This window comes from Grampus griseus, assembly GCF_964374135.1.
Source record: "Grampus griseus genome assembly, chromosome: 3".
NCBI classification, from domain to species: Eukaryota; Metazoa; Chordata; class Mammalia; order Artiodactyla; family Delphinidae; genus Grampus; species Grampus griseus.
In genome coordinates, this window is record NC_139019.1 from 109048141 (window position 1) to 109067548 (window position 19408).

Consider the following 19408-nt stretch of genomic DNA (forward strand, 5'->3'; position numbering starts at 1 on the left):
AGTCAAGTAGAAGCTGCCCTGTTGGGGGGGGGAGGGGAGCTCAGTAATAACTTAGAGGATTGAAACTCTGCCTAGGACATCAGGGAAGACAAGTCTCCTGTCCTATACCTCAGAGCACACCCACGTGTCAGCCTCAGCAGATGCTACCAAGAATTGAGAAAACTACCTACAGACAGAGGAACATCTTCCTCAGATCTGCCTGTCCAGAGCCAAAGTCTAGGTCCACAGCCTGGGCCCTGACCCATCCACGTGTCTCACCAGTTTGACACCCTCCCCACGACAGAGGCTCTCGTAGATATCCCTCTCGGGCAGGTAGTCCACAGGCCTCTCATATATGCCTTCCTGGGGTGCTAGTTCAGCTTCTGTGTGATTCAATAACATTTTTTCTCTTTCTTCCTCCAACAACCGTTCAAAGTAGTGCAGATTCCCTCCAGCTCGTTCATGGCTTGGGTCTAGAAAAAGCAAAGAAGAAGAAGCAAAAGGAAACCACAAACATCTGTTAGATCATTTAGAGAAATTATTCTGTAAGTGGTTTTCTCTCCCAGCAGCTCACTCGCACGCAGCATTCTGCCTTCCACAGCACCTAAGCACAGTTCGCTGGTCGTAGAGGAAAGGCCAACAGAGGTTCTCCCTACTCTGGTCAGAGATGAGAAATGAGCAACAAGAGCGGGGCGCAGGGGACGCTTAGCCACCAACACGGCTCTCCTCCGGAATTCCCTGGAAGTCCCAAGGACACAGCTCCAGAGAAGCAGGCCAGAGTTCTGCCTCCTCCTCCCCACTTGGCTGTGTGCTAGTTACAGCCGTCCCCTAGAGTATATCCACTACTGGTGACATCACATGCTGGCCACAGCTAGAAGGCAGGCTGAAACACCGGCGGCAAGAAGGGTCACATGACACTCCCACAGCTTTGTCCTGTGGGCCTCACAACAAGAAGGAGCAAGCTTGGCAGGATTACTGTGCTACCCCTCAGATGAGGAAACTGCGGCCCAAAGATGTTACAGATTAAGGTTAGGTTATTCAGAAGAGGAATCCAGGTGTCCTGACTCCCTGTACAAGGCTCTTACTAACACGACAGAGTCCAAAAAAGCTCTCTTCCCACATCCATCTTACAGACATTCACACTAGCTGGTCTCAGACCCAAAGCCCATGAAAAGGAGCAGTGAAAGGAAGTCTTTGCTGGTCTGTGAAATCTCAGACTATGATATCCCATATATGAGTAAGAGGTGGAACAAATGGGTTCTTAAGACACAGTGCTTTTGATCCCCTTCAGTCTAACCCCACAGGACAACTGAAATCACCAAAGCCATGGCAAGTCCACCAGTTAGACCTCAGGGCTCTAACAGGTCAGGTCACTGTCACTGCAGCAACCCTGAAATACAGCTTGCCTCTCAAGCTATTCCTGACGCAGTATAGGCTCCACCCTACATAGCAGCAGATGCACTGAAGCACTGGATTCGTATTTAGAAATGGACTAGGAATCCATGTGTAGGGCCACGGGTGCCATAGGCCTGAGTGTATCCATCAGTGATTGGGCAAGGGCTAAGCCAGAACTACAGTGGGTAAAGAGCTAGCTGGCAGCTGGACTGCGCCTGAAAGCAGCAAAGCATTAGTCAGTGGCTAGGCGGCAGGTCAGACTGGCTCAGTTCCTGGAGAGCAGTCAGGTAGTGGCCAGCAGGGTGACCAGTTCCCCTGCTACCTCCCCCTCTGCATCTGACCTTCCCCTAGAACCTCCTTACCAAGGGAGAGCAGTCGGCGGGTGAGCTCCAGGGCACGGTGCAGGTCACCCAACTGGAAGACGGCATAGCTCAGATAGTCCAGCACCTGGGCCTTGGATGTGGTGGCCTCCTCCCCTGCATCGAGCTGCTTCAGCACCTGTTCCATCCACAGCACTGTGTGGTAATAGTCTCCTTCATTGTAGGCCGAGCGGCCCATCCCAAAGCAGTCGTCCACGCTCAGCACTGCCTGGTACTTGGTTCCTGCAGCAGGAGAGGCAAATAGTCAGGCTCAAAGAGCCTCTGGGTTAGGGAGAAAGATTCCCCCATTGAGGGAGCCCGGGTCCCTGGGTCGGGGGCATCAGCCCAGCAGAGCCCCACCAGAATTTCAGACCACACACCTCCAAGGGCCATTAGTACGGAAAGCACAGCCAGGCTGGCCCTGCCTCGGGCTGGGGTGCACAGCCTACCTCCTAACTTCAGACTCCCCAAATGGGAAGGGTCCTTTGTTACGGAAGAGCCAAGGAAGCCCAAGGAATAGTGTTCAGGAAAGTATAAAGGTCCTGTGAGCCACATGGCAGATGTCTATGAGGCAGCTGGCCATTTGAGACTGGAAGTCAGAAAAATAAGTTAAATATAAAAAAACAGAACTTAGGTGGCAGGTAAAGCCATGGATGAAGATAATCACTTCCAGAAATAGTGTCAGGAAAGAGTAGAGAAGGTGGCTGAGGCCAGGGCCCCAGAGACCACCTATACAGAAAGGACAGAGTGAATAACACTGAGAAAGAAACAGAAGGAGCAGGAGTGATGTGACAGATGCCAAGGGAGAGCAAGAGATAAGACTGCAGTGCCAGCTTTGACCACTAGGTGGTGGGGCCCTTGGTGAAGATCAATTCAGCAGGTCCTGTGACTACAGGTCATCTGCTGTTGGCTCAGTACTGGAAAGTGACCAAGAAGAGAGTTTCAAGTCAAAAAGGAGATGTGGCGTGTAAGCTATGGGGAGATACAGGGTTTAGGCTGTGACCCTCCCTGGAAAGCAAGGGAGTTTCCCTACAACCCCATCAAGAGCAGCCTAGGCATGGCTGACATGGAAGAGTTGCCTCAAAGCAGGCTCTTGCTGCCTGATGTCCAAGATGTCCAGGATGAAACCCCTGATGCAATGTGTTGGCTGCTTCAGAGACCAAGCGTTGCTCGCCGTGATGGCTCAGGAACAGACAATGTGGGACAGGAAGATGGGGAGAGTAAACACAAGACAGAGCTAGTAGGCAGACCACAGATTGGGGTGGGGAGGTCCTTGAGTCCCTGTTCACTCTCCACGTACCTCCACAGATCTCTGGCTCTGTAGGCCGAGGGACTAAACACTGATGGAGGCAGTATAACACAGCTGAGTGAGCTGGACAAAACAGGGTCTGTGTGGGCCTAACTATGGCACCCCACAACTGTGTGACTATGGACAAGTTACGTAGCCCCTCTGATTCTTAGTCCCTTATCTCTAAAGAGAGATAATACCATCAGTTTTAGAGGACTTGCGCCAAGAATTCAACAAGACGACATATGAAAGTGTCTCCTATGATTCCCCAGAGTGGTAATAATCAGTAGCTATTATCAACATGTCTCACAGATACCAAGAATGTCAAGAATGGCTCCCAGACACTCAGCATCCTTCCCAGAAGCCAACTTGAAAGTCTGCTCCCTAGAGAGTGTTCCCTGGAGAATGCCAGCAGAGCTGAGGGCTGAAGGGCAATCACACGTGATGAAACCCAGCTGAAGGGGGTAATGGTATTCCTGCAGAGGTTGTGGGATGAACAAAGAAGCTGAGCAGTGGCAAAGCTTTAGTACAACAGACAAGGAAGCCAGGGAGATGGTGCCACACAGGACCACAAAAACCACACATTAAGAGGAATTTGGTTTAGCCCTAAAAGTTAAGCATTGTGATCAGGAACTCATGTAAAAAGATATGTGCTTAAGACCACATGGAGGATGATTTTAAGGAGTGAGCTGGAGGTATACAATAAATTAGAATAATATTTCAATAATCCAGTTGAGAAAGAAGTGACCATGAGGCTGGAGTTAGGGCCTCCAAGTACAAAAGACATTGTAGGGAGGTAGAATCCAGAGCAGCCAGTGGATGGAGTGCTTTTTGCTGATGTAAGGAGGAAAGACAGTAGACAGTTCAAAAAGGGATGAGGATTTCAGTTTGGGACACGTGAATTTTAAGGAGTCCAAGGAACATCCAAGTAGAGATGTCCCACAGCCATTTGCCTGCACTGGTTGAAAGCTCAGAAGACAAGCCCTGACAGGGAACACAGATCTGGATGTCATCCATGTACAGGTGATACCTCAAGTGATGGAAATGGCTGGGCTCACTTGGAGAAGGTGCTTAGGGAGACACCAGGTAGGGGTGGCATCCTGGGGAACAACTCCCATCCACCCCTCATTTCCCCTCCAGGATATGCACGGGTCTGTTAACTGAATGTAAAAGGTCAATGCCTGGCTCTCTCTTCCCACCAACCATTCTCACAGCTACAGGGTGAAAATATCCTGCAGGTGCCCCAAGTCACCTTCTCTCTCTGGCCTCATTGCCTGGCTTGGTCCAAAATCTGACTGAGTGAGGATTAAGGAGAAGTCTACACTCCTTCCTGTTGGCTCACTGGACTCCTCAGTACCAAGGCTCCAGGCCCTGACCAGCCGGCAACACAGTGCATCCCTCCCCCTCACCGTGATTCCCTCCACTGTGCCTCCTACAGGGTCCCCACGGGTGAGGTAGCATCCAAGGTCTAATGGAGTCTAACTGAATCCCTGGGTTTATTGGCCTTTAATAGCCCCCAAACCCCAACACGTCTTCTTATAAACATACTGAGGCAGACAACCGAATTGAAAAGGGGCCTATAAAAAAATGAGAGAGAGAGGAGCCAAAAGAGAAACAGCCAAGATCAGTGCCCCAGCATTCAAAGGAGGGGAGACTATCAGGAAGAATGGGGCAATCAGTGTGCCAAATGCTGCTGAAGAGCTAAAGAACATTCTGCCTGAAACCTGTCTACTGGCTTTACCAGCCAAGTGGCCACTGGTGACCTTGCAGGGGCAGGATTGGCCAATGGGGGGGGAAAGATGCCAGACTTTGCGTGTTCAAGAGGACATAGGAACCAAGGAAGTAGAGAAAGAGTGTGGATGACTCTCCAGCTGCCTAGCCAGGAGGGAGAAGAAATCAGTCAGCAGCAGAGACTCAAAAGGACCTTGGATCCTGAGGGAGTGGTTTGTTAGATAAGCAAGAACAGAGCATGTGGAGAAGAGTCCAGAGAGGTGGACACAGAATGAACAGGGGCAGAGACTGTAACTGAGGGCACACAGGACATGGGGCAATGAATCCAGAGATCAGTCTTAGGCAAGATGAAATCGGAGGGTGGGGAATAGAAGTGGGTGCGGATGCAGACCTGAGTGGTGCCCTGGGGACAGAGACCAAGGAGGTCCTGAGCAGCAACCTCGGCATTCTCTGAGCTGAGAGAGGACAGGCCTGGGCTAATACCGGAGGGAGGTGGTGGGGCAGGGGCTGAGGGGAGACAGTTGTCATGGGAATAGAGGACTGACAGCAACTGGAAACCTAAGAAAGAACTACAGCCAGAGGTCGTGGTGAGCCTGAGCGTAGAGACCATGAGTCAGCAGTGGCTCCATCCTTGTCCATACACCACAGCAGACACACAGGCTGGACAGGCTTTGCATGGAGTGGTGAGTTACCTGGAAGCTCGCCTTTGGAAATTGTGTCTGGGTCCAGTTTGTATGTGTCCTGAAGTCTCATCAAGGCCTTGGCGGCTCCTGTTTCATCTTCATCAGTGGGAAAGAACTGTCGCTGCACTGACAGGTTGGCAATAAAGCCTTCCAAAGGAGAGAGTGAGAACAAAAGGTTACCCTGGTCCAGGGATAGAATTCCACCTGGAACCAGACAGGCACCCAGCGGAGGGTCTCTGGCTAGTGCAATCTCCCTGCCCCTTCCCTCAAAGGCTGTTTCCCCTTCCTCCAGGAAGCCCTCCTTGATGGCTCCAGTCCAGGGAGACCTCCCCTTTCTCACTCCTCACTGTACCAACTGCCTGTGCTGCTCATTTGGAACTGAAGAGAAAGGCCCCCTAACACTAATTAACACATGGGAATCTGAGAGTCTTGGCGTGGAGATAGAAGGAAAAGAGGACAGTGAGGGTAACTGACAGGGACACAGGAAAGGACTCAGGGAGGACTTGCTGACCACTCAGTGGAAAACAAATCACATGGAAAACCTTGATCCAGGATTATTAGCCTGGCCAGGTAATCACAGATTCCTAGCCTACATCTCAGGTTGAACAGCCCAAGGGACAGAAGTGGTCAACTCAGAGAGCCCAGCTGGCCACTCATTACTGACCACTGGCCCTTATCATCCAGAAGGGTGATGATGACAGTCCTGGAGGTGTTTGGTGCTGTCCCCATGCCAAGATTAGGGACTGGAGAATCATCTGACCAAGGTCAGTATTAGGTGGGGCTGCATAAGCCCGGCATGGTTCCCCTGAGAGACCACACTGGGCCTTGCTCTGCTTACTAGGGCACTCCTACCACTCAGACCCACAATGAGCTCAGGGCATGAGTTCCCCAACTGTGGTGCTCAAGACCACAGCCTGGAGCCTGGGAGAGCCCCTGAGCACAGAAGCACCCAAGGAAGCTGTTTGGGGACTCCAAGCCCTAGTTGTAAAGCAAGATATACACCTCCTGCAATCTCAGGACTCCAGGTGGAGGCCAGGCCCTCCCATGCTGACTCAGAGGCTTCAGTTGTGCTCATAAGCTGAGAATTAGTAGGGGAAGTCCAAGGCCATTTCTTCTCTGGCCTCTTCCCCAGAGCAGCAGGACCCATAGCCACCTACTCTCACGACCTCAGGCTCAAACACGCACTTGTAGCCCTGCCTGGGGACCCAGGGACCAAGATGCTGCAACCCTGTCTTCCTCACGGCTGCATGGTCAGGGACTCTATGAGTTTACAATCCAGGGGAAAAAAATGCTTCCAGAAAAAGCCACATTGTTAGCATGTCTCCCTGCCTCCCCCTCTCCCCATTTCAGGGGAAAGAACTCTGAAAGAAAGAGGTGAAAACAACGTATTGCTGTCTGGGGCTGTCCTGTCTCCCTCCGGGTAATTATAAGGTTTTCCAGAGGAACCAGATGTTGACGGTGGGGGATGGGTATGAAGAACAAGACTTGAGAACAGAAGATCATATGGGCAGGCTTATTCTCCCACACTGCAGGCAGGACAGCCAGTTCTGAGCTACAGGCTCAGGCTGGGAGGCAGGGTCTGGGAAAGGCAGCCGTGGCTTCTGGAGGCAGTGAGCTCACTGGGCACAGCTCCGCCCGGCTAAGCTCACCAATCCCTGCCCGGAGGCCACCCTGCTCCCAGCCAAGCCCAGCCCAGTCTGGCCATAAGGGCTAAAACGCCTCAGCCCCCGAGAGACAACGATGAGTCTGAAGTTAATCAGCACTTCCAACTCAGGGAGAAGAGACAGTGAGTCCAGGGGGGCTGGGCTCAAGGCTGGAATTAGAAGGGCCCACCTCCAGGCCTGCCCCACCATCTCCTGCTAAGAGGAAAATATCAGAGCATAGAAAGTACTACCATAGTAAAAGACTAAGCACAGTTAAAGCTTTAAATAAGTTCATACTCTAACCTGCAAATCCCACTTATAGGAATTTATCATGAGAAAATAATCAGAGATGGGCATAAAGATATGAGTAAGATTGCTGATAATCTGGAAACAATTCCACATCCACTGACTTGACCAGTTTTACACTACACCAGTATGACATATTACTGTCCAGCCATTAAAACCATGTTGCAGAAGGACATTTAAAGGACATATAGAGAAGTTGAAAAATTCAGGAAAACAGTATATGCTTATGTCACAAATCTGCCAACAGATAATGTTTTCTTTCTAAAAGATATGAATGGTGGGCTTCCCTGGTGGCGCAGTGGTTGAGAGTCTGCCTGTCGATGCAGGGGACACAGGTTCGTGCCCTGGTCCGGGAAGATCCCACATGCTGCGGAGCGGCTGGGCCCGTGAGCCATGGCCACTGAGCCTGCGCGTCCAGAGCCTGTGCTCTGCAGTGGGAGAGGCCACAACAGTGAGAGGCTCGTGTACCGCAAAAAAAAAAAAAGAAAAAAAGAAAAGAAATAAAAGATATGAATGGGAATGAATTTAGGTGAGGCCCGTGCTCCCCAGCTTGCACTGGTCCCACCACTTAGCCCACTTATCTTACTTTTGTTAATTCATTTGGTCCCTCGAAGCAAATAAGTTTGCATTCCACGATATATACGTATGATTCCATTTTTTTAAATGTATATACATGTGTAAAAAGACTAGAATTTTAACAGTGATTATCACTAGGCAATTGGATTAAGAACTGTAATTTTCTTATACGATTGTTTTTGTGTTTTCCAACGTTTCTATAAATATGTATTACTAAAGCGTAATTAGAAAAAAGTCACTACCAAAAAAAAAAGGGACCCAAAAACACTAGGAAAAGGCAAGAACTGATTTTTTTTTTTTTTTTGACCACGTAGCACGGCATGAAAGATCTTAGCTCCTGACCAGGGATCAAACCCGTGCCCCCTGCAGTGGAAGCTCGGAGTCCTAACCACTGGACCACTAGGGAATCCCGAAGAACTGATTATTATAACATATTAAAAGCAAGGACAGACAACTGCCAGGTCCCCACAGAGATGACAGCCACTGGACTGGCAGGCTGCACGTTCACACACTGCACGTGCACACCCCGACCCAGGACAGTTTCAGACCCACACCCCCCAGGTGCCAGCACACACACATACTGGCTCACCCAACCACCTGCTCACTGTCCCTCACCTGCAGCTGAGTTCTGCAGGACAAGGTCCTCCAGCGCAGGCCAGTCTGTGTTTAGTCGCTTCACCAGTTTATAGGCATTCACAGGGTGGGACAGGTAGCCTTCAGGGTCAGCAGCTGACTTGCTGGTCAGGGCTTCCATTTTGTTGGCCCAGCTGTGGAACCAGAGAAAAAGGAAGGTTAACACACGGATCTTGACCTATGGTAATTTTCCTGGTGAGATTCAGGGGGTCTCTATTTAAAAAGGAAAAAGCAGTGAGTCCTTAGCCCACATACTTAGCTACTCTGGGAGACTGGCATGAAGTAACCTCCAGGCCAGCCCCACATTGCCTCCTCAAGGGCTTCCTCTTATGGGCACCCAGGATGGGTTCTGGGGGTGGGGGGTGGGGCAGGGGAGGAGGGCTGGCTCAGGGTGGGTGTGGGGATTTAGGACATTAGACACCTCTTAATCTTAGAGAGCTTGGCTTCCTCCACCAAGATGTACTCCTTCAGGGACAGCACCAGGTCCTTCTCTGCATAAATCAGGTCTGTCATGTGCCCTGCAAGGGAGAGAAAAAAGGGCCAGTAAGAAATGGATGAGGGACATCCAGCTCCCAACCTGAGGCACAAAACATCAGCACAGAGGCCAGCCCCCTGGGCCAAGGGCATATCAACTCTCTTGGGATCATGGGGACCTAGAGTTAAAGGAGGCCTAGACATTCGTATGGTCCTGGCCCCCCGCTTCAGGAAGAGAGAGGCAGAGGCTCCAAGGGAATGTTAAGTGCACTGAGGACACCTTAAGGAAGAAACCCCAAATCTCATTCTCCCACTGCCACCCAGTTGGGTCATGTTATGGGACACAGACATCCTGGGGGCTTCTCTGCTCAGAACTACTCTCTAGTCCAGGAGAACGTTGGTCAGAAATGCCAGGCAGCCCAGGAGCAGCCTGCACTACCCAGGGTGAAGGCTCAGCTGAGACAGCTGGCTCCCAGGAAGGACATCCAGGTCATCAGGGCTCAGAGGGGGAAACAGCAGCTCTCCCCAGATCTGGTCAAAACCAGTGGATGAGGCCATCCCACCCTGAATGAGAACAGGCCTCAGGCAGTGACATTCCCTGGCACATGAGCCAAGGATTGCTCAGGTAGACAACAGTCCTGTTGGCACATACCAATAGAAGTAAAGAATTCAGCCTGCACACAGCCCAGGACACCAAACCAGGCCACCAGCAACATGGATACCCAGAGTTTCATGGTCACAGAGGGCAGTGTCTGCAAGGCATTCAGTGATAGTAGTCATTAGATCAACAATGGTAAAAAGCAACTTAAGTAAGGATACACATACACATGTGCACATATATACACACATTCAAACATGCCAAAATCCTGACCTAACACACAGAAGCCAGGGAAAATATTCAGGACCACCAGTGGAAAGATGCCAGGGTATAGAACCAGAGATGTATGCTTAATTCTGTCCCCTGCTCTGGGAGGCCAAGTGCCCTTGGGAGAGACTCTGCCTTTCGACTTCTGGTAACCACTGACAGCACGGGAAGGCTGAATGGAGGTGGAGGCCGTGGACAACAGTCACCTCTGGGTCTAATAGTCTGTCAGTTCAAGATTCTGGCCCAGACCTCTTCTCTGTTTCTGTCTTTCCTTCCAACACAGGTGTGAGGACAGTGCCAGGTGCTGAGGACCCAGATGTAACACACAGTCCCTGCCCACAAGAAGACAAAGTACAGGAGAGACAATGACAGAAAGAGAACTTGACACAATATGCCCCAGGGGACCCACACCCAAAATAAGGTGCACAGCAGATGGTGAGCCCGAAGAGAAATCAGACTGCTCCCTGCTGGTCTGCACCTGGCCACAGTTAGAGCAGACACTGCTCTTCCTGCAGTGAGCTCCTTGGAAGACACTGTCCTCATAGAGAATCACCATTCGCAAATATTTACTAAAGACCCACATATGCCAGGCACTGAGCTACGCACTCGGGATACAAAAATGAATCGGCCACACAGGGCCAAAACCTTAGGCCAGGCTGGGTTGCTGACATGAGTAAGAGGCCAGCTGCTGTCTTCTCATCAGCCTAGAAATAGCGAGACCCAGCTCTGAAGGCAGCAGGCACACCATGGGGCAAGCCCCACTGGCCGTGGACCCAAGTACACAATGGAGACTTTGGACATCATCTCCAAGCTCAGCCATGCAGCCTGGAGCACGCTGAAGGAACAGCACCCACGTAAGCCCCAGTTCTGTCAGTCCCTCCTCTTCCTGCTCTACTTCAGCCAAGCCCCACTGGAAATTTACTGAGAGAAAACAAGGACTATAAAGGAAATACAAATGCTTTCTCTCCAAAATGTAAGCCTTATCTCACAGAATTCTAAGTCTGAGCTAACGCCAGCTCAGCGGTTTTTTGCCTGCGATGATTAGATGCACAGTCACGCCCACCATTCCTCACCTCACCCTTTCAGAAGAAATTCCAATCCACTGTGGTTCCAGATTAGGCTCAGAGAAGCCCAACCACGACCCCCACCCTCAAACGGGTTCCTATATGAGGAAGAGGAGAGAATAAGTGAGTGTCCCCATTTGTTCATCCCTTGCCAAATGTCTGCAGAGCTGACATCATGCCCATCAATACCCTAGGTGTCAGGGGCCCAGAGATACACAGAACAAGATCCTTCAGCCCACAACCTACTGCAGGGTAGGGAGTATGGGCTAAGGGATCCATTATAAAGTTAGGGCAGCAGATGAAAGCAAGTCACCGAGAAGAGGTGAGACGGCCCAGCCTAGCCCCAAGGTAAAGCCCAGATCCCCCTTTTGCCAGCCACAAATCTGCTCCCAGGTCTCAGCATACCACATCTCCACCCTGGGATTCCAGAAGGCCTCTCTTCTTGCTTACATAAGACCCATTCACAGGGTTAGGGTCTGCTCCTTGTACTTCAAGAGGCTTCATCAGCTCAGAAGAACACCTTCTGTATGTGTGTAGGGAGGGAACAGTAAAAACCCAGAGCCAGGAGGCTGTATCTGTGGACAATGAGGCATCAGCCAACTACCCATCAGGCTGGGGTGATGGGAGAGCAGTGCCCAGGCAGGAGACCAGACCAAACACGGTTGGAAGTTGGGGGGCACCAGTGTTTGTTCCCTGTTCCGTCACCAGTTGCAGCGGCATGCCCATTCAGAGATCAGGTAACAAATTTAAGGGAGGGAGAAGACTCTCTGTTCCTTTCAAGTCACCCTGGTGATACTGCCCATGGTTCATGCCTTACAGCACTCAGGAAAAAGCAGCCAAGTTCCTTCATTACATGAATACCAGCTGTCATTTCTCTGGAATGTGCTATCTGGCTTAGACTGAGCCTATCGACGAATCCCAGCCTGGAGGCAGAGCCCAAAGAATCACAGATGGGATTCTGGGCTGACCAAGAGCCTACGAAGTCCTGCTCTGATGGAGGAGGGGGATGACAACCCTGCTGGTCCAGAGAGCTAGGCGCTCCCACGCAGCCCCCAGACCACCACAATCAACACTGCCACCCCAGGCAAAGGTACACTAGAGTCCCAGCCTATTTCTCCTGATCCTGAGCCCCCGAACACTAATTTGTATTAGGTGTACAAAAGGCCATCTAATCAGGGTCAGGCTGGGAGGAGGCAGTCTCCAAGAAAGACTGTGTGCCACAGAATGGGAAAAGCCAACCACCTACATGCCCCCCATCCCATCTCATACCTATACCCAGAGCTTGCTTATGACAGAATAAGTGGGAGCATGTATGCCTGCCCAGTGCCCCCACCAGTGTCCAGTGCTGTCAAAAGCCCTCCAGGAACCCTCAGAAATCCATGCTGAATAGGCCTAGAAATGGACAACATTGAGGCCCCTTTTATGAAAATAAAGTATCACCAAGTCTGAACAGAAAACCAACACTGAGTTTTTTCTGAGCTGCATCCCAAGTTCAGAACAAAGTCTGGCCCAACAACAACAGCAAAAAAAAAAAAACCCTCACCACAGACTTGTTCATTCCAGGAAACTGTAACAACAGAAGATGTTACATTTCTTCCAAACAGTGGATTGTTATGGATTGTGTAAAAATGGACACTGTGGGCACATTAACATTGAGAGAAGATCAAAGCATCCCGTTAAGTGAGAAAAGCAGGCTCCCAAACAAGATATACTCTGTGATTTCATTTTTATAAGGAAAAATGTTTATATATGGAAATTTACATACCTGCATATATATGCAAGCGGAGAGTCAGAAATCTAGTTGTATATTGGTGAAATCATTTTATTTTTCTCTTTATGTTTACTTTATTTCCTAATCTTTCCACAAGGAGTTCTATGGGAAATTTAAAATATATTTCATATTTAAAATGAAAAGAAAACAAAGCAGGCCCTCTCAAACGGACTCCAAAGCGGCCCAGCAGCCTGAGTTTGGACCCCCACAGGGAGGTCCTCCAAAGCCTGCCAACACCCCAGTGACAATAAATCACCCACCAGGCGACCGACACTATTTCTAAGCACAGGACAATTCCAAGACATACAATCACAGGCCTTAGCACGCCCGCTCTTTGGAAAGGACGTTTACAACCTGGCCAAATAACCATGAAAAGATGTTTCCAACTGCAAACCAGCAGTGTCCTTAGCTTCTCCCCTTACCTCATCAGGCAGGAACTTCTGCCAAGCTCCCAGCTGCAACCCAAATGCAACAGCTTGAGTTTTAACAATGTATTTGTCTGGCTTAGCTCTGAACAAGAGGCTGCCTGCCTTCTGTGAAGGGGCAAAATGAGCCTGAACAGGGCTCCCCGCAGCGGTCTTACCTCCCAGTAGTGTGGCCAACTCTGAATGGCAGAGCCAAGAGGACCTGCGTGCTCAACCTAGGAAGAGTTCAACAGAGGCTCCAGGAGGCCCTACCTATCTATGCACATGGCTGTCCATTTGGGCCCATAAGCTGCTCTCACTGGCACCTCAGGGAAGCATGGGCGGCACCCTACTCTCCCTACCTGATGTCATGCCTCAATCATCACCCTGATTTGAGCCACCCCTACGTCCCTCTTGCAGCTACACTGGCCCCTACCTGCACTGGTCTCTCATCTTACGTGGCCTCCCTCCCACCTCTGCTCTACAAAATAGCCATCACAGGTTACTACAGCTCCTCATTTGGTCTCTTTCTCCCTAAGAACCCTCCAAAGGCTCTCCACTACTCTCAGGACAAAGTCCAAATTACTTAGCCCTAAGGGACTTTTTGACTCTGCGTGACCTGGCCCTACTGCCCTCTCCAGCCCCATCTCATGACTCCAGGTTTCATACCTTCAACTACCACATCACATGAAAAACATTCTCCTTCACTGAGAACCTAACAAAGCCTAGATGTGCATGCATACCTATCCTTATGCAGTTGTCCCTCAGTATCCACAAGGGATTGGTTCCAGGAGGCCCCGCAGATACCAACATCCACAGATGCTCAAGTCCCTTATATAATAGGTGTAGTACAGCCAGCCTTCCGTATCCACAGGTTTTGCATCTGCGGATATGGAGGGCTGACCGTAATTTCTCTATCCAGTACCTGGACATGTTGACTTGTACTTCCCACGTGGGTACCATCAAAACTCCAAAGTCTCCTGCTTCAGTAACTAGACAATTAAGTAGCAGAAAAGGCTGTATAAACCAACATGCAAAAGCCAGTTGGGTTTTCAATCAGTCTTGGCAAAGACTTGGCAGTCCAGGTAAGACTACCTTATAAGGAACTACAGGAAAGAATAAAATCCACACACCACTATACTGGATGCATCTGATATACCACCTTGTACTCTCCTGGCCTCACCTGCCTTCTGGGCCCTGGGCCACTTGCTCTGCCTCAGACCCAGTGAAGGAGACTGTGCAGTCCCCAAATCTCTGACTCTCCCTGCTACTTCCAGACTCCAGCGAAGCACCACGCTGACCTCCCCAGGGGCCCTGGGAGTGCAACTGAGGAGTGAGCATGGGGGAATTAACTCCTCCTGGGGCAACTGTGACTAATGAAGGACAGAAACAAGAGGACGTCAGCAGATAAATTCCCTCTCCAGGCCTTCACTGAGAAACTGTTCTGCAGCACGGGGCTTCTGAAGAGTTCACCCAGAGATGTCCTTCATGGCTGAGCAACTAGTGTATCTCTGTGCAGACTGGCCAGCTTGCTAATGCACCACCTTGTATATGCTTCGCCTCCTTCTCGACCTCACTTTTATTTTCCCTTACCCTTGCTACTCCACAACCGTACCTTCTAACAAAGCGTTAAGTACTTAAGCTCTGCCTTGGGCTCTGTTTTCTAGGCTAAGATAACCACTATTCATGTTTCCAAAAATCTTTCATTTCTACCATCTAATCCTCACCAACACCTTGTAAACTAGATAATCATCTCCATTTCAGATATAGATATATGATACATAACTGAGACTGAGAGTTTCCTGCACACCTCACATGCTACAGGAAATTAATGGCAGAGCCCAGACTCAAATCCAAAACATACTTTCTACTATATATTGCTGTCTTCAATCCTACTCAGTAACATCTGTTGTCTTATAGCACAAGGACTTCCCAAAAGGAGGAGCCACACTTTGGCCTAGCAGAACAGGCCTGCCCAGGTCAAGGACTTTATTGTGGTTCACAAAGCAGCCTCATGACGTCCGTGGCTGGATCCCACCAGACGGCAGACAGCAACATGGACCCAGAAGACAAAAACATGGTGCTTCAAGTCCAAGTGAGCAGTCACTCCTGCCCAGACACCACAGCACTCACAAATGACCGAATGGCCCAGATCAGGGCAAGACAGTACAGTCTAGTAGGGAGGCACACCCACCCTGGGGTCAGAGACCCCCAGAATTAAAGCTTAGCTCCACAATCACTTCCAGGCTTTGGGGACTTAGACAAGTTACAGGGTCTCTTTGAGCCTCAGTTTTCCCATCTATTTAAGAGTTAAAATAATAGAATCTGCATATCATAGGGCTGTTTTCAAGATTGAATAAGATGACAGATGTCAGTGGGCAGCCTAGCACCAGGCACAACTTATACCAGTCAAGAGCACCAAGGGTACTAGAGGAACGGCAATAGACCTGAAGCAGCCAGCTTCCTAGCTGATCCCTGGAGAGAAAGGAGGTCCAGTCTAGGGGACAATGAAGATGAAAACAAGACAGAAATTGAATCTCTTAACACTCCATGTCCCAGGAGTGTTAAGAGATTCAGCAGAGGGTGGAGTCAGGCGTAATGCAACATATTGACCATCAGGGAATAACTCTGAAAACTGGTCTATCACTGGCTCTAACTCTCAGCAAGGAAGGAAAGTTCTCTGGCAAAAACAGGTGACTGGACCAATACTCCAGAATCTCACGTATTTCTACGTCTCTGACCTGCTCACTCCGAGTTCCTACAAGTACCAGGCCTCAGGATCGCGGCCACACCCTGGGCCCTCAGGAATGCCGGGTACAGAGCAGGCTATGTTTTAGCAAGCACTTCATGAAAGGTCTAGAGCAGATGCTGGTCTGTGATCAGGCTCACATCCTATTTGAGCTGGGGAACTCACTACCCAAACATTTAATCCTCTGCCCTGCAATGACACCACTTGAACAAACACTCTCTCCTAGGTCTCCAAGACCTAGGTCTCCTCGGTCTCTAATCCAGACTTTTCATGCTCCTCTGCTCCTTCTGAGAATAAAAACTATATCCCTCATTCCACATTTCCAGCTCTAACCCCAGAGACCACAGGAGCCACCAGCCCTCTCTGCTCAAGAACAGACTGATGTCCCATCCTGGTGCCCTTCAAAAGTTCAAACTGCTAGATTTGAGCAACGTTTTCAAAGCTTAACTCTCACTCCAGCACCCTGTCTGGGCTTGCACGTGCCTGCATCACAGCATCTCCTGCCAACTTCCATCTGCATAGAATTAAACTCTTGAGAGATCCCAGGAGCCAGGGACACACCGGCCAGCCCAATGCACACTACAGCCAGCGTGGCCACACACTGGCCAAGGTCTTCCATCCAGTCTCAGACCCTCCCAAGGATGTGGGAGGGCAGAGTCAAAAAGGGAGGTTCTCTCAGGAAATGAGCAGACCCCCGATTCTCTCACCCCACTCATTCCTCAGGGCTGTACCCATGCGGTCTCCCCTTCTCACGAGCACTCACACTCTGAGCTCCTCCCTGGCACATGACCACCTGCCAGCGTGAAACAGCAATCTCAGAGAGACTGTGAGCCACCCATGGGCAAGGACAGTGCCACCGCCACTGCTTCCTTTCCCTCCTCCCTCATTCCAGCCCCAGGTACACTTTAAGCAGAAGCCCAGCACACAGGAGGTACTCCAGGAATGAACAGAGATTGGCTGTGGCCAGGCTAAATCAGTGACAAAGTAGGCACTCTCCTGGGCACACCCATTTCAGAGCATTGGACAGGGTAGAAGGGCCTATCACAAGCCACAGACAATACTCAGTCGCCACCATGTCTGCCTGCTGACCTCTCAGAGCACTAGGGTGGCCCACTATGACAGCATCTCTGGGATGAGGCCCCCAGCCAACACACTCCAACTCTGCTACGTGGCTTCCTTGGCTGGGCCACACAGCGCGTGGGCTTGGCCGTCTACAAATGATACCCAAGGATAAAAGGATTCAAAGCCCAAACGTTTTATAAGTAGGGAGAACTGAACAGAGAGGCTGGCCCTTGAGGCCCAGAATAAAATGAGAGACTGCACCCTGGAAGCTTCAGGGGCTGTTTAAGCACAAGCCAAAGGAAACCATGGTTCATTTAACGGAGAACTAAATCATGGAACCTGCTATCCCAGATGTGATACGGGCAGCAGCTTGCAAAACCATTCTATAAATTCTTAGGTGGACAGTGGATCTCTGCAAAATCAGGGACATTTGAGAATGCCCTAAGCTACAAAGCAATGTTCCCCAACTCCTGCTCTCAGGGCCAGGATCTCTTGCAAAAGCACTGAGGTTGCTAAGCTTCAGATGGTTTACATCAAGCAGCACAAGCCTTAGGTGTCACTCTACAGCAGAAGACACCAGTCTCAGCCTTGGGAGGGGCTCGGATGTTCTTCTACACCACCTTTAAGGTGTCAGATTAGAAAACAGAGGCCAGGGGCCTCTGCCCTGAAGAAGGAGGGTTTATGCTGATCCATGTTTATGGTGCAAGGGTTCACTGAGCATCCTCCACATACAGGGCACGATACCAGGCACTGTCCTCTCACTTGAAGCTCTTTGGACAGGGTCCATGGGCAGCTATTCCCTAAAGTGTCCCTTCCCCCATCACCTTGCTTCCACTAGAGTGCCCAGGTCTGCTTCCACTCACACATGCTGTTCCTCTGTCCGGCTTACCCTTTCTTCTGCCTTCATCTGACCACTCCAGCTCATGGGTCACCTCCTCCAGGAAGCCCTCTGGCTTGAAGCATCCTGTCCTCTACCAAGTACCCACAGTCCGGTGCTCCTTCCCAGCACAGCACTCACCACACTGCCCGGGGCCTGGCCTTTCCTGGTCTTCCAGTCTGCCTGCCCCACTGGGCTAGCAACTCCTCGCAGTTTCTGATACGCAGAAGGGTCCGTTTGTTGAATTAATTAACTAGTTACAAGTCTCCGCACCTGCTGAGGCAAAACCATGCAGGTTAGAAAAGGATGTCTGGGGGGGGGGAAAGGAAAACAAAAACAAAACTTTCTCATCCAACAGCCTGTCTCAATGGGCAGCAAGCGGGGCCATGGCCGCAGACTCCCAGCCCTTTGGAGGCAGGATGGTGGACCTCCCTAATACTAAGCGGCCCCTCAGGGCCTGCCCGGCGCCCCTGCCTCCGCCTCCAACCTCTGGCAGCCTTCGGGCCAGGCCGCCCCTTCCCGGGAGCCTGACAGGCGGGGCGGCCACGCTGCCCGCCAGGTCCGGCCGCCCCGAGGGGACTGGAAGGAAGGGTGCGGCTGACCTCACCACCCTGAGCTCGGGGAGGCGACGCGGCGGCGGGACAGGAACCCACACGGGTGTAGAAACAGAGCGGAGGTCGCGGGGCTGCGGCCCGGACGGCGCGACGCCCGGTCCCCAGCTCCCAGCCCCGCGCGGGCAGAAGGCTCGAACCGGCGACCCCGGCCCGCGCCCGAGCTCCGCTGCGGACCCGGGGGGCGGGCGCGCGGGACGCTCACCCGGACACGCGCTGCTCCCGGCTTTTCCAGAACCTCCCGCGGCGGCACCCAGCTCGCTCGGGCCCTCCTCCCTCGGCGGCTCCACCTCCCGCCGTCGCCGGGCTCCGCCCGCTTGACCGGCAGCCACGTCCCCACCTCCCGCCCCGCCCCCCGCTCCCCCGCTCCCCCGCCCCCGGCCCCTGGCTCCGCGCCCAGACAGCCTCGGCCAGGGGTCACCACAGCAGACAGCGACCCCCGGGAAGGCCGAGGCCGCCCGGCCGCCCGGAAGCCGGGAGCGGGCCTGGGGCCGCCGCTCGCGCCCTTCATGCCGCCCGCCGCTCGCCGCACGTACACGGCGCCCGCCTCTCCTTGGCGCTCGCACCTGTGGGACTCGGCCCGCCCTCCTCCCTGGCCCCTGGGCGGCTGGAGAGGGGCCCACGACCCGATCCTGAAGCCGGTGCTGTCGGGGGGGGAACCCTGATTGCTGGCCAGCTACCCTGGCCCCAGCTCATGCCCATTTCCTCGGTGGTCCTGCTGTATACACGGCTCCTACTGCTGCCTCCCCATCATCACCACCATCAGGTTACAGGGGGTGGGGTCACCCGGGCCAGGAGCTGGATTCTCAGGGATGGGGACAGTGGAGAAAGACCTTAAGAAGACTGGAGACCTGGCATCCACCCCCAGGGCCAAGCTCCCAAAATGATTCAGACTGTCCCCAGCTCCTGGATCCGACACTCCTCCTGGGGGCGTGGGG

At 51.8% G+C, this 19408-nt stretch overlaps 1 protein-coding gene across 9 annotated transcripts in view; it reads right to left on the reverse strand.

Moving 5' to 3' along the window:
• Positions 1 to 18803, reverse strand: part of P4HA2 (prolyl 4-hydroxylase subunit alpha 2) — a 42019-nt gene extending 23216 nt beyond the window's left edge. For 2 of the 9 annotated variants that reach the window (XM_082651319.1, XM_082651321.1), the window contains exons 1-8: positions 18676 to 18803; positions 17872 to 18132; positions 9720 to 9819; positions 9015 to 9111; positions 8576 to 8727; positions 5445 to 5582; positions 1737 to 1976; positions 259 to 452 (exon numbers count right to left, since the gene is read on the reverse strand). In XM_082651319.1, coding sequence (XP_082507445.1) covers positions 259 to 452; positions 1737 to 1976; positions 5445 to 5582; positions 8576 to 8727; positions 9015 to 9111; positions 9720 to 9819; positions 17872 to 17907 — 957 coding nt within the window. In that variant the 5' untranslated portion in view covers positions 17908 to 18132; positions 18676 to 18803. Of the gene's footprint in view, positions 1 to 258; positions 453 to 1736; positions 1977 to 5444; positions 5583 to 8575; positions 8728 to 9014; positions 9112 to 9719; positions 9820 to 11005; positions 11095 to 11401; positions 11429 to 17871; positions 18133 to 18512; positions 18635 to 18675 lie in introns of those variants that run through there. The other 7 variants (XM_082651326.1, XM_082651324.1, XM_082651325.1 and 4 more) reach the window with 7 other exon arrangements.
• Positions 18804 to 19408: the final 605 nt, after the last annotated feature.